The sequence below is a fragment of the Teleopsis dalmanni genome, chromosome X, assembly GCF_002237135.1.
Source record: "Teleopsis dalmanni isolate 2A chromosome X, ASM223713v2, whole genome shotgun sequence".
Taxonomy (NCBI): Eukaryota; Metazoa; Arthropoda; class Insecta; order Diptera; family Diopsidae; genus Teleopsis; species Teleopsis dalmanni.
In genome coordinates, this window is record NC_051848.1 from 38,413,256 (window position 1) to 38,429,594 (window position 16,339).

Below are 16,339 nucleotides of genomic sequence, written 5' to 3' on the forward strand. Positions count from 1 at the left end.
CGCAGTGTCCCGTCAGCACAGATACCGTAGTGCTGAGCAGGTTCCGTCTTAGTTGAAGTAGCTGACGGGTTCTTTTCTTGTCAAAGTTCGGCCAAGTCAACCTAGAAATCTGACATTGAGGTTCGTCAGCCCAGTATTGCTTGGCTATACTCAGGTATTTTTGTATGATTACCAGTTTAACTGTAGCAAGTAGGACGCCTATATCAGAGAGGTTGATGTTAGGGAGAAGAGCACCTGCCTTGGTTAGATTGTCTGCCCTACAATTTCCTGTGATATCCTTGTGACCAGGAACCCAAATAAGTTTGACCCTAACAAACCTAGCTAGGTCATTTAGTGAAGCACGGCAGTCTTGAGTTGTGATTGATGTGGCTGAGGTGCTAATCAGTGATCTGATGGCAGCTTGGCTATCAGAAAAAATTGAGATTGGTAAATCGGATGTTCGATTGCATAGAACCCATTTTACAGCTTGGTGAATTGCCATCATTTCGCCATTATCTATAGACTTTAAAAAAATTGAACTAATTTGCTAAAATTGTATTTGTTTTTGAATTTGCGTATATTAACATTTTATATACTCGTATATCTTGACTAATAATATTTGTATATTTTTGTATTTATACTTTTTTTTTGATATTTAAAATCATATTGCCGAGAAGTGATATTAACTTTTAATTAAATTAATTGTTTTTTTTTAATAAAATGTAAAAGATGATGAATGAGAAACTCACCTCACGCATTTGTTTAAGTTCCTTTCTTATGGCTCGTGTTATATCTACACTTTTTTTATGAACCTTCTTCATGGCTACAATATTTCCACGATATAAACCTGTAATTAAAAAAATTTAAATAATTATAAAAATATATACCATTGCGTATACTAATAATTAATGGAATATTATTATATATATAGTATTATATATTATAAATATGTATTATTATATATTATAAATATATATTATTTATATTATTAATATATATGCTATAGTTCATAACAGTCTATACGGCTTAAAATAAGGAATAACTATTGTGTCTAAATATCTAGAACACAACCTAAAAAACTATTTTCTGTTACATAGAATACTTTCAACACAATAGACCAGAGTTTTTAAATTATGGTACTAAAATTGGGAAATACAATAGACTTTAAATGTAATGAACCTCAATTTTACGAAAGTTCAATTTTACTAATGTCCACTAATGTTACTATTACTATTGTTATTATTAATATTTTTAATAAAAATATTAATAATAATAAAATTTTTATTATATAAAAAAAAATTAATAATAAATAATCAAAAAAAAAACAATATTCAATTCTGCTTTATATAGAATAGTCAATTATTTAATGAACTGTAACTTAAGAGAACAAGCAAAACAAATGGATCTTGTCGAAATTAGAAAAAATAAAGTTTTTTTGGTTAATAAAAAAATTTTCTCAATGCCTTGGGAACTACGTCAACAATTGTAAGTTTTAATTACTGAAAGACTGTGTTGGGAACCAGCATAACTATCAAAAGTGACGTCAACCTTAAGTCTTCACGAAGACTTATATCTTTTGTCAAGAGATGTTATTTCGGGTAAAATAGGCAATTGAGATATAAAGCTATTTCTCGACAAGCTGTATGGTACAGAAGCTAGGGTAAAAATCAATAGAGAACAGAAAGTATCAGGAGCTTTCGAAAGAAAATTTTTTTGAGAGATCTGTGGTCCCTAACGAGTTGGTAACTAGTATTGAATTTTATGAAGCGATGACCTATATGAGCTATACCATGACATTGCAATAGTTAAGGATATAATTATTCAGCAGCTTCGCTGCTTAGTTATGTCGTACGAATTAAAAAGGCTCCGATTACAAGTGGTGTTTGATTTAGTAGTCGTTGGCATTGGACACAATCAACTGACGATACAGCAGGCCATTGATCGGGTTGGTTGGAGGAGGTTACTGTACGATTCACGTCTGTAATGGCCAATTAAGTAAGTAAAAAAAAAACAAATGTAAAAGGGAATCTCTCGCTGAAATAACATTTTAAATGTTCGACAAAAATGTTGTGGGGGTCTTAAGGCTTTAACACTTCTACATTATTTAAACAGAATTATAACTGAACAGCTGAGAGGTATACCATATATTTAATTTGTTTGAAAGTATTTGTTTGTTGTATAGCAAATCTCGAAGTTCTACTTATCTCTCCGTTGCAATTACTTTTAACACAAAACTATTATCTCCTTAATAAAAAAAAATAATTCCAAAATGCTGCTAATCTTTTCCAAAAACAAGTAAGATTTTTTCTAGAACCTATTTAGCATATAAAAACAGAATAAAGCTTATTCTTACTTTTTTATTTTACAATGTATTTTCATGAGTTATTATGCTTTAAGGTTGTTTACAACGATTGTTTTTTTTTGTGCCTTGAAATACCATTCTCAGTAATTTTCACTTTCAGTGGTAAGTACTTTTTTGCTTCAAACTATAAAATAATTTCTTTTTAATAAATGCTTTTAAAAATAGCTCTTGTTTCCAAAGTATTTGCTGCAATTTATTTTTTAGTTTTATTTCTGTAAATGTAAGTAGTCCCTTGAGCTCTGGAAACACCGCTTAGACGTTCATTTGCATGCTGGTTAGTGCAATATAATCCTTGTATCTTTTTCCGGAACACAACTGCAGTTGAGTGATGTTTTGTAAAAAATAAAGTTATTTTAAGTAAAATTGCACGAAGCAGAGTCTCTATTCTGTCTCTATTGTATTTTACAATTAAATTTGTTAACAAAATGTGTTTTATTAAAGTATATTATTTTTGCTTAAATTATGCTACTTCATGGATATAAAATGAGATTTATTAAAAATATCGTTCATTAAAAGTTATGAAAGAATTTCCAAAAAGAGCAAAATAAAAACTACTGTTTTTCATGCTTTTAAGTAATTTTTTATATATCTATAAACCTAAATAGATTACCTTAAATGAAATGAAATTAAATTAAATCAAAAAATAACCTGAGTTAATGTCGGATTATTGACCGGTTACTGTAGGTTGAATAATTATAATCACCTATCGAAGTTAGAAATTCAATTCAATTTTGACGGTAAATATTGTAGAGAAGAGAGAGAATCTGCATAATGCCCTGCTTGGGGAGTACCCGGCACTGATGCACAAGCGGCAGAAACATCTTCCGCGGAATATTTCATGGATCATAAAGATCCAAGACTAGGAAAGATAGGCTCTATACTGTTTTTCATTAAAGAAATTTGATTTGGAGAAACACTAAGAGATTTTTAGGTCGCAGTGCAAGATCCCTTCTCTTTAATAATAATAATTATAATAATAATAATTATATTTTAATTTAGTTAAATGTTTATTTAACTTTCAACTATTTAATTTATTTATATATTTAAATAAATTTGATTAGCTTCATAAAATCTAAATAAATAAATTTCAAATCACATAAAATAAAAATTAAAGTCGTAAGGATAATAAACACTCCTGACGTTTGCTTCAAATTTGACACATCCAAAATTCAAAGCCTGGCACTTGAGTCCAATAATTATTGCATATGCCGACTTATAAAGCCAACAAATATTTCCAAAGACCACTTAAGATCAGTATTTCATAATATTCGAAACAATTGAAAAATTCAGGTCAGCCACAAAAATTCAATTAATGGAATATGTAACAAATATACCGCGAAATATTCAACGCTACAATTATAAAAATTTTGCTGTAATTCTTAAATTTTTAAACGTTTTTTACGTACATTAAATTTTACTTATCTGCATTTACACAATATGACTACGTAAAGTTTTATTCATATAATTTAAAGACTTAAAGATATATTTGCATAGAAACAGAAAAAGCGCTGATTGACAGACAGATATCGCTAATTAGACTCCTCTTATCAAACCCGAATACAGATTGCATTCTATGTAAAACGTTTTCAAAATTAATAAAAACAATAGCAAAATATTTTCTCAATAAATCAAAATGTATTTCGTCAAAGTAGACTACTTCAAATGAAATGACCAAATCCTCCATATATTTGGGGTACGAACTCAATAGATAGATTTGGGCTTGAACTTCATCTCATTCAGCGAATTTTCATTGTATGGTCAGCCAAGTTTCAATAAATTAACTAAAATTTTTGTCCTTGTCTTTTCTTTGCTATTCGAATCCGTCTAACTTTTAAATATTATCTTTTCGTCATAAAGACGCATCTCTCGCGGCAAGAAAAGATTAACATTAAACATGAAATCAGTTTTGCTATTACAGTGGTTATTTCATGTCGTTTAGTGCTTTATGCAAGCACTATTATTTCAATTGAATGAAATTAAAGTCAACGATTTTATCGATTATAAATTATTTTAATGTACTGCGTAGATATGATAGAATAGTCCTTTTTTCTCGATGAGTGGGCCTCTGATCCCTTCATCATCCCTCTCTTCAACCGTGGCTCTCTTGACCTTGGTCACAGAGTCTACCGCTAGCACTCTCGCACTTGCACAATAATACCGCCCGCTTCACTAACACCCAATTTCGCTGCTTTACGTCCGTGCTTTCTGGCTTAGATGAATCTAGTCTGATAAGTATTAAGGTTCCATTTGGTCCAATTCGAAGTTTTATCTCTTTTTTTAGTATAAACCTATTCTAGACTGTGCGTCGTCACAGTCTACGTCGTCATAAATCCAAACAGGTACTCATGTTTGACCATCATTTGAGTAAGATAGTAATTTGAGTCTTCCAATTTCCGTTTAAGCCAGATGATTATATTAGATATCAGTCTAGCTGTCGATTTTTTTTACAGGCTATATTGCATTAACTCTTTTGCCATATTGTTATGGTTTGATCCTGTTCTTCATTTGCCAGTTGATGAGTATAACAGTCGTTTATTTTCTTATCAACAATGGTATATAGACAAATTTGTTTATCTTTAATTTTTATTGCAAAGTGGACATCGCGGTCACCACAAATTAACATTAATTTTATATATAATATTGTAAAATATTGATGTTAAACCAATTTATTAATGTTCAAATAAATAAAATAGGAGGACTATATTTGTACGGATGCACGTTAAAGTTTTAGGCATCACAACTGTTTAATAAGATACAACTCTTGAAACTATCAGAAAGTCTCCCAAAGACAGAAAGCCTCATAATAATTGTTATTTAATATTGGATTTAAAATTATAGATATATTGATGAGTTGATTTACTTAAGTGTACGCATAAAATCTATATAAATTTCCTTATTTTCAATATCCTTACATAATTATATTTATGTTGCTATACTAAATCCTTATGAAATTGATTGACTTGTGAGCCTCAGCTTTCATAAAAAAATTGCTTTGTTTAGGAAGCTTTACATTAAGACCGAAAAGTTTTCGGAAATTCTCATTTAAAATTCGCGCGCTGTATATTTTTCGATATTTTAAGTTTATGTAGTTTGGCAGCACTGTCCTTAATTACTATGCCAAAAATGAGCGCGATCTGTCAGACAGTTCGTTTACGGCAGCTGTTGAAACCAGTTCACCTCAGTAGGGCGTTGCGAAAAAAACAATGGAAAAAAATATTGAACAAAGAGTTTGCATCAAATTTTGTGTTTCGAACGAAATTTCGTGTGCAGAATCGTTGCGAATGCTACAAAAGGCTTATGGGGAATCAGTTTTATCGAAAACTCAAGTTTATGAGTGGTACAAAGCCTTCCAGGACGGTCGTACGACCGTCGAAGACATTTCGCAACGCACTACTGAGGTGAACTGGTTTCAACAGCTGCCGTAAACGAACTGTCTGACAGATCGAGCTCATTTTTGGCATAGTAATTAAGGACAGTGCTGCCAAACTACATAAACTTAAAATATCGAAAAATATACAGCGCGCGAATTTTAAATGAGAATTTCCGAAAACTTTTCAGTCTTAATGTATGTTCTGTTTCATGAGAGCTGATGAATAATAAATTAAAACATTAAAGCTGAAGAGCAATTGAAAAAGTTAACCCGTGACGTTCCTTACACAATATTTCTGTCATAATATTTATCTTTGCAAAAGGTTGCCAAGAGTGAGAAAAGCTGTTTGTATGTGTAGGCGTATATCCTTGAGATTAAGCTAAAGTTACAAAGATACATCGAAGAAGTTAAAGCAAACTCGTAAGTGTTTTCTATTACATATCGTCGGAAAGGGTGTATAAAGTTTGATGCAATATTTGTGATATTGTGATATTAGGTTTTTTGCGTAAATATTATTGATGAAATTACAGACATACCCTCGTATCAATCTATTACTAAATATTTTTTTTTGCTTATATCTTAGTATCTATTTGTATGGAAAATTATTTATAGATTTTAAGTGAGTAAAACAAAAATTTTCATAGATACTTTGGTTGATGTGACTGTCAACTATCAACGTGACTATCTCATACGAAATTCCTTCATTGTTAATAACGCCATGACGACAGAACCCGAATTACAATGAATATTCATCAAGTTTTGCACTCAATAATAGAAAATATCTTTCGCAATATTCTTATGTTATTTATTTTTAAATATACCATAATTTTAATACACCTTTCCGAATGATGCTTTTTAATTTCCTTCACCCTTTCAAATTATGTATTGTGCCGATGTCTTAAAAAAATATTAATTTACAGTGAAAATTAACTTTTTATTTGTTTAGAATTTATGTTCTCCAAACTAAACCTTGAACTTTGAATACAAAAATTAATCACTCCAGTTGAGACCTGAGTGACCAGGGAAACTCTGTTGCTTATTAGTCAATTCCAAATACATATCATGAACTTCTTAGTAAAGCAATAGCATGTTTCAGTTATTGTACGACCCCAATCATTGTCGAGAAAATCAATCAGTTACTCGCTTTTGATATCGCAAAAAATAGTAATAGTTTTGTATATATAGTATTAAGAATATCTATAGACTATATCACGGTAGAAAGCAAGTTTTCGTCATCTTTGGAACTTTTTTACCCTTCCAGTGTATTACTCTCTTTATTCTGTATTCTCTTTAGACTTTATTCTTTTCACAGAGTAGTTAAAGATTCGTGATCTATAAATAGTTAAAAAAATATGTAAACAGTGACGCTTGTTCTACATAAACTATTCTAAATGAGGTTTAAAAATGTTTAAGCTATGGAATTTTTTGTGTTAAATGCGGTATTCAAGCAGTATTCGTATTTTTCATATATACACAATCCAAACATTCAAAGCCTTAGTAAGCTCTCTAAATTAAGTTTTTCGATTACTCAGTACCACTGGTACGATTTATTGCTGTTTTCATTGGTAGCAATAATTTTTGATTACACCGAATAAATTTTATTAACTTTGTTGATACGACTATGCTTAAAGACAGACCCTGATTAAACCTACGTTTTCCTTTTTAACTATAAAAATGTAAGATAGGGTTGTATGGACATCATAGCGAAGGTAGTCTGTAAAGAACAAAGGGGTAACAAACACTTATGATCAACTCGTATAATAATTAATTAAATTTTAATTATTTTAATTAAATTTAATTATTGAGGAACAGCAACTCAAATTCTCACAAAAGTACAAACAAATGTTAATTCATATTTTTTTCAATTTTTGCAAGGATTTAAAGTCGGTCGATTAAATAAATTATTATAAATCATTTTGATTGTGCTAAGAATTGATCATTTTCGGGATTTTAAGAAAATTGTGCAGCTTTGTTATAATACCGATATATAGTGCAATATTTTCTGTCGAAGGCATCTTTTTATATTCGTTATATAAAATATTACCGCTGTATGTATCTTAGCTAACTGGGAGATCTTCAAAAAACTTTAATCATATATATATAATATAATCATATATAATATAATATTGTGCTTCAAAGATAGTCTTGTGCTTCAAAGATAGTCCAAATATATTAGAAAAATTTGTTTTGGAAAATGTTTGAAATAAAAAAAATACAACGCTCTCAAGACTTCGAGTACGACTAGATTACATCGTTTAATGTTTATAGGAGATGGGTATTACTTACAATACATAAATAATAATTATGTTGCTCTATATAAAGGGTACTAATTAGACTCGACTAACTGATAATTTGATGGCTTTGCAGAAAGTCTAATGTTAATTGTTCTATTGTAAAATAAACCTACAACAGCATTCTTAAAGCGAAATCCTTGTTGATCTCCTAGCAAACTGTGCGGTTAAGACAATTTATTTTTACATTATTTCATTTTTTTAAAGCTCTGATTATTTTTTATTCATTATAATTTATTGTATTTATTACAATCTCTTGTTTATTCCCTTAGTAAGTATAGAGATACTTGTGCACTCCAATTCCAATTTCAATGAAATAAACTCACATGTTCATATCGGAAAAATAAAATTACGGAAGGATAATAATTATTCATGACCCGTTGTGGAAGTAAGCCTTTGTATCGTATACATCGATTTGTTATTAATAGATTTATTTTTGATTTGAATTATAATTTTATTCGAATACTGAGAAATACGTATTAAATTTGTTTTAAAACCTTCAGCGAGTTTTTAAGCACAGAATTTGCAGTGTGTAATTTAAAGTAGGAACCCCGGGATTCGTTCATTAATTATTCATTACACATTCATTTTGCGGCTGATGGAAATACATAATTTTTGTATAAAATCTTATTAATTGAGTCTAATAAGGATAATGATTTTTTATTATTGTTAATGAGTTTTGAAATTGATGAAATGAATTTGTTTGCAATAATTACGTGTTTTATGTTATCATTTTGCGAATTATTGAAGGCATTCATTCTCATATTGATTTATTCATTCATATTATATTGATTTAATAGTATTATTAGTATACAGTAAATTATTTTATATTAAATTTTATTTTAACCTCAGTTATGACGGTTGTAACTATATTACTATTACTATTAAAATTATTATATTTAATAATTTTAAATAGTAATAAATTGCAACAATAAAATTTATTATTATTTTTTTTTATCAGTTGAATGTTTAGCTGACCATACAGCTGTTTCGAGTATTATTCATAAATAATTTTTTTAAGACTGCAAATATCAAGGGTGGAAAATATCAAAAACCCTGTCAAATTTGAAGCTCAGAGTCAGTGTTGGCTTTGACTTATGTATTTGGACATGGAGTTTTTTGTTAATTTGCTGAGAAAATTTATTAACAAATTATATATATATAAGTTATATTAGAACGCCAAAACTTCTAGTTTTCGAATTAAAAAGAATTGGTCGGTTAACAACCGAAATTGATCTATGGTATATATTTAAAAAGGTATGTGCCGAATAATGTGACTATTAGAAAGAGAGTTGCACTGCCATATGTAACATATAAGCCTTTAAGGTTTTTAAAAATAATTTATCCATAATTATATGGATAAAGTTTATTACTTAAATCAAATATTTAATGCGTTGAAAGATATCTATTTTGTAACAAAATGTCCTGGTGAACTGATATCATAAAGTGTGAAAAAATGGTAGTAGATTTTAAGTAATGGAAAAAAGAAAATACTGGTAATTTGCAGAAATGTTTTGTAAAAATGAATATTAAAATCTCTCTATCAGAAATATCAAAACTCAAAATTTGCAAAACAAAAAAAAATATTATAGCCAAGTTAATAAATTGAAAATTGACATAATAAAGTCATACAACCGAAGCGTAGAAAGAACTTTAAAAAATTCTAACATTCAGACTAAGTGTGGCAACCGACGCGATATAAGCTTTAAAAAATCTCATCAAATTAAACATTCTTCAAGCATGGACGTTATCACAAAATAATGAATCACCACTGGAGGTTTCCGAGAGAAAAGTTTTTCATAAGATCCTTCAAGCATGGACGTTATCACAAAATAATGAATCAGCACTGGGGGTTTCCGAGAGAAAAGTTTTTCATAAGATCTTTGGTCTGCTACGAGTTGGCGACAACAACCGCATCCGAATGAACTACGAGCTGTACGAGCTGTAACACAACATTGATATAATTCAGCGAATTAATATCCAGCGGCTTCGCTCGATTGGTCATGCCGTGAGAATGGCTGAAGATGCTTCAGCAAAAGAGTTATTTGAGGTAGTATTTAAAGGAAGTCTCTTGTGAAGTGATCAAGTTGAGGGAGTACTAACTGCACTTGTTGTGGGAGACTAGAGAAGAAGAAGCGCAGCAGAGACGTCTGGAGAGACATGCTGCGCCAGTTCGAAACTTGGTAACGGGTTGTTATGGCTAAATAAATAAGTAAGTAATCAAATTTCCTTAAGCCAAGTTAAATGATTTTTAACAGCAGCAAAAATGTATTTTCTATTCCTTTTTTATGTTAAATAAGTGGGATCATCTAATATATTTAAACCTTTATGTTATTCTTTGTGGATCTTTAATTGCTTTAATCAAGTTTTTTATGGTTTAAATTTACCATGGTATTTTTATGAATTTTAAATAAATAAACCATTCCGTAGAAGCCGTAGAGGTAGACTGTAAAACCGGTGGAGGGATCAAGTTGAGTGAGATAGATGCTGCATCAGGCCGAAAGTTGGTAACGGGTTGTTATGACCAAATAAGTAAGTAATCCATTGTATATATTTATTATATAGAATATATGATTCTGATGTACTAAGAAAGACACGTTTATATATTTTGTGTACTATTTTGACAAACGCAATTTGTATTGGATTTTAAAGATAATTATTAAATAGTAGTTAGTTGGATGAATTGAAGCCAATAATAAATTTTTTAACAAAAATATTGAAAACATTAAATATTAAATTATTTCTTATAATTTAAAATATTTTTTGTAGTATATACGTATGTTATTTAGTTTCACTCACTTACCAATATTGGTGTAGGCTTTCTTGTTGGTATCTCCGCCCATCAGGATACTTTGTCTACATATTTGAAACTGCGAATTACACAGAAGACAACAATAAATTAAAAATTTTTCATTTGAGAATATACAATAAATACAAAAATATTAAAATTAAATGTCATGGTTACATGTTATATTTATCGGTAAACACATAATTTCATACGTACAATGCTTTTATTCTTCATGAAATTGTTACATTCCGTATTATTATCAATATTTATAATTGTGACATCCTTCATATCAACCTTCCACAGTAGTCCCGCCAATGTTTGCTCATAACGATAATGCCTTCAATGGAATAAAAATTAAAAAATTTAAAAGACTTTAACTTCTAAATTTTGATACTCGTAGAAACGAATATTCAATATTGAACATTGAGTTATTATGGTTAATGTTTGTATATAAACTTGCTTAATAGCAAATACATATATATTGATGTATATATGTACATTTCGAGATATATATGTATAGCTTTTAATATATCAAAAATAACATTAAAAAATCAAATGAGCCTTCACTACTTAATGAGAAAAATGCCAGCCACGATGACAACAAAGCCAAAAAAGCAAGCAGCCACTGTGTAACGCCAGTCCAATTTACGTGTCGGGCACAATTCACCATGGAAGCCACAAATGGGCTTTGCTAATGGAGGCCGCCCTTTGAGCCATTGTATGGGGCGATCATTTTTATAATAACGGAATTCCTAAAACAAAAACATAAATTAAATTGGGTAATTATTTTTTTTTTTTTTCGTTTACACCAAAATAAAATATTTTTAAAACGTATCAAAATTTTGTTCGGTACATAAATTTTTAATTTGTTTACAATTGCGTTCAAAAGTACCTCAAATATATCAAAATGATGATTGACTACATTAACTACATTAACTACATATATTTTAGGTACATTACATTGCATTATGTTCTTTTAATATAAAAACTCTGTGTAGATAAATGAGATAAGGAACCATAAGGCAATATTCTTAAAATTCGTTTGAATAAAAATTTAACAACCATTGTTAATTTATACTCGTATTTATATTCCAGAACTAATTACAAAAGGTCATCCATTTTACGGCCCTGATTTCGGAATATTGTTTGTGTGATATATGGCAATATAGATTCCCACTTTTGATATGCGTAATAATTTATTATTATATTTTAGAACTGTAAAAGTTCATCTATTTTATGGTACTGATTTTGTAGAATTATTTTAGTGATATATGGCAAACAGAATTGTCATCCAAGGTTATATACAGGGTAAGACGATTGAAGTGTTACTAACTACACACAGGTCGGTCTATCTGTCAAAGTGATATTTTCAACTACGTGAAATCCATACGAATGACAGGTCTTTATATTGTGTACAAACTACTACAAGTATTTGTGTCTAAGTTTTATGGAACAAAAGTTATTCGAATCGGAATTCAAACGTTATAGTGTGATTGCGTTATATTTGACTGGAAAATCATAACCAGCTATTATTCGTGAGCTTAAACACAACAATTTGAATAAAATGTTTGAGTATCTTGTCATAAGTTGTTATTATAGTACAGGCAGCAACCTAAATGCTATGATGGTGGACGAAAAAAAACTACAACATCATCTGACATAATTCGAAAAGTGAAGGTTATATTTGAACGAAATCCACGTCGTAGTGGCAATCATATGAGCAAAGTATTGAAAATATTCCAGCAAATCATCTGATGCATATTCAAAATGAGCTTAAGATAAAGTTTTACAAGTCCCAAGAGGCCCAAGATCTTACACCAAAGCAACAAAAAGTTAGACTCGAAAAAGAAAAGGAATTACTGAAATAGCAAAGAAAAACGTGACAAATTTCTGAACATTTTGTCCTCTGGTAAAAAAAAATTTCACCATTGAGCAGTTCATAAACTCTAACTGCGTGTGGTTACTTAACTGAACACACTGACGAAAATTTGTGACTACAAGTGGCCACTCGAAGTAATTTTCCATCTGAAGTAATGGTATGAGCAGCTGTGACCGCCAATGGACGTTCTTCAATCGTTTTCATCGAGTCTGGTGTCAAAATCAATGCGATTTATTATCGGGAAATTGGAAAATATTTTGGAAGTTGATTAAGAGCCGTGGGCATGCAAACATTTCGGTTGTAGACCATGGACGTTTCAACAAGACTCGTCACCGGTTTCGGTTTCATAAAGATCGTGTCAACCAACAATGGTTAAAAAATCATGTTCCACACTTCATTTCGTCCACACAATGGCTTCCAAATTTGCCTGATGTAGACTATTCCATCTGTGGAATTGGAACTTGTAGAACAAGATGAGATGAGGAAGATTTCATTTGTGAAGCATGCAACTCATTTGTTAACCGTTTGAGGGCCATAGTCAAGGCAAAATGTGACCCCGTCAAGTTAGAGTGAATGCTATCTGAAATTTTGATTATTTTCACAAATTTTTGTAATTTGAATTTATAAAATATAATTTCATATAGGTAAAATATAGTTCAATTTACTAACCCTGTATATTATTACCTGTTGTCTAATTTGCTTCTGGAAAAAAGTATACGAGTAACACTTAAGCAAAAATAAATGGATACTTGATACTTTGCGATTTTACACAAATAATTTTAAACAATTATTAAGTTTATTTTATTTCAATTAATATTAAAATTATTTTAAATTAGAAATGAAATTCCGACTATACAAAAAGCATTTAATTTTTATTTAAATACTTAAAATAATGCTGAAATACGATATTATGGGCTTAATATTTTTTTAACTTAATTTCCAATTATTTACTTTGACCGCAATTACACTTTTACAAATAATTAATTCAGAAATTATTGTTTATAAAGTGTTTTTTTAACATCGATTCATAAGATATACAAAAATGTTTTTATATGAAATGTATTTTTAATGTGAATGGAACTTTTTCGTTATTAAATTTGTGCAGAATTAATTTAAATTGTTTTTAAATTAAATTCACATTCTGCATATGCGTTGAAAATTAATGAATGGCTTAAGTAAATTAATAGAATTAAATGATTAAATTTCATATAAAAAACAAAATAAAAATTAAAAAACAATTTCAATAAATTTTTTATATTTTGAACTTTGAAATGCACCGAAAAATGTTTCGCGTAATGTGAGGTGCACGGGACGAAAGTATGAGGACTGAAAAGTAATATGGTCACATACTATAAGGTAAGCAACTATCTTTCGTGATAGCTAACAGAAGACTGATGTTTGGAGTATGTTATGACTCCTAATGCAATATTTTTGTTATGCACATCAAATCTTTGTAAATCTATACATTTATTTTGTGCTAAGATAAATATTTATTCAAGTTTGTAATTCTCCTAAGTATATTCCAATACGATAAATAAATAAATATTCCATGCACGCGTGAGAATATCAGCTGCTCCACATATATCTTCGCAGTATCTCTACAATATACTAAAAATGACCAGTTGTTTATTTCTAGATGGTAATCACTTGGTAACACGTCTAGACTATAAGGTGAATGCATAAGAACTTCCCAACCAAGCTTTCTCAACTTTTGGCGCGTCATTATTGTTGTGTCTGGCCTGGAGTTGTCCTGATGGAACCCAAGTCCTCCTCTATTGCCCAAAACTGGCAGTGTATGGGCGATTGTTTCTTTCATAGGGCCCAATTATTGGGATATATAGTATAATTTCGAGTTAAGAGTTTTGCCGTAGGAGAACAGCTCGTAGTGGAAGATTCTTTGCCAATTCCACTAAACATATACCGACACCTTCCTGGTCATCAATCCTGGCCAGCCGGCTAGCCGCAATGCGAACACGATCATTTCTGCTTGAGGTTCTCGTAAGTCATCCACGATAAACTCAGAAGTGGGTCAATTTTGTTACGATTCAGCAGCGATTCGTAGATGCAAACTCGGCCCATGTGGTTTTTATGCATTATATCGTGTGGCAACCATACATCCATCTTCTTTCCATATCCAGCCTTATTCAAATGGTTCCAAACGTGCAATGACTTTTTGTGCAATCTATAGCTCTTGAGTAATCGAAACTGTACTTACATGACGGTTGAACTCGACAATTTTTATGATTTCATCGACATTTTCAACATTTGGTCTTCCGTGACAATGTGTGTGGGGCATCTTTGATATCAAAATTACTGGAATTGAATCGACGAAATAGGACCATAAACAATATTTATATTTTCAACCGATATTCTCTTTGATAGATGGACATTTCTGCGCTCAAACAAAACTGGGTCAACCATTTACTAAATTGTTGAAAGTTATTTTTTGCACGAAAACTTATGTTTCTTAATTTAGCTTAATCCAATCGAAATTAAGGAACGCGGTATATAGATAACTAAAGCTAACTAAAGACAACTTTTTAGTACACCTAATATTTGGTTTACTTTAAAAACCAAATACTTAAAAAGTTTTATATTGCTTTATATGAAAGGTTTTTGTATTTAACAAATAATATTGTTCATTAATATAATATTAATTGAAAAATTTTCATTTATACTTACAGGAATGGGAGATTTTTTATTGTAAACAAAATATCCAACTGGTTGCATAGACATTTTAGCCAAAGAAGATCCTGTATTGGCGTCACTTTGCAATGTTATTACTGTGTAATTACCTTCCGCATCCCCATTAGCATCTATATGAATCTAAGATATTAATGGAAATATAATTTTTAGATGTAGGGTATTACTAAAAGTTAATTTTTGTAAATTAAATTAGTTACTTTATTAAGATGAATATTATTATTATTATTATTAATGAAAAAAACTACACTAATACATTTATTTTGTTCTTCATGATCTTTAAGAAAAATATCCTTAATACCATTTATACAACTTAGTAAGATCCTTAAAAATTTTGAGAGAATTTATTTTACTATTTATTTTACTATTTTTATTATTTATTTTACATATATAAAAGGTTAAAAACCTGAAACAAATAACCGTATGTTAATATAGGTTTTTCATCCCAATATGTATTATTATAGAGCAATAACTTTCGTATTTATACTTTAAATACTTTGGTTGCTTTAAAGATTCTGTGTTTACTCCAAATCACATTAATAACAGCTTTAGACCGTTATGTATCTCAAAAACGTAATATTTTCTCTGGATTCTTGGTTACAGAAATATTGCAGACAATTGAAAGGCAAATAAACTAACCAGGGTAAGTACATTACCAATACGTCTGAAACATCGAAAAGATCTGGATATACCAGTAGCAGTCTATAAAGAATTTTAAATTTCTAATATACCATATAAAACAATATTTACAATATACAGAATCGGTTTGCAAGTTGACTTCTCTTTAATAGGAAAAAAATCTAGTAATCTCAATCCATAAAAATAAAATAAAATATAGATTTTATAATAGAAAAGTCATTTAATCTTTATTGGTTAGAAAACCATGGTGGGTTATTAAATATTCGCTTAAATCATTTTCACCGCTGCTCTAGTGGCGACTAATGTACATTTTACTTAATTTGACAAT

General features: G+C 29.7%; 1 protein-coding gene across 1 annotated transcript in view; it reads right to left on the reverse strand.

Moving 5' to 3' along the window:
* Positions 1-16,339, reverse strand: part of LOC119688318 (guanylate cyclase 32E) — a 100,526-nt gene that overhangs the window by 9,439 nt on the left and 74,748 nt on the right. Inside the window, exons 11-15 of the mRNA XM_038102996.1 lie at positions 15,352-15,495; positions 11,361-11,542; positions 11,007-11,127; positions 10,806-10,872; positions 729-826 (exon numbers count right to left, since the gene is read on the reverse strand). Coding sequence (XP_037958924.1) covers positions 729-826; positions 10,806-10,872; positions 11,007-11,127; positions 11,361-11,542; positions 15,352-15,495 — 612 coding nt within the window. The remainder of the gene's footprint in view (positions 1-728; positions 827-10,805; positions 10,873-11,006; positions 11,128-11,360; positions 11,543-15,351; positions 15,496-16,339) is intronic.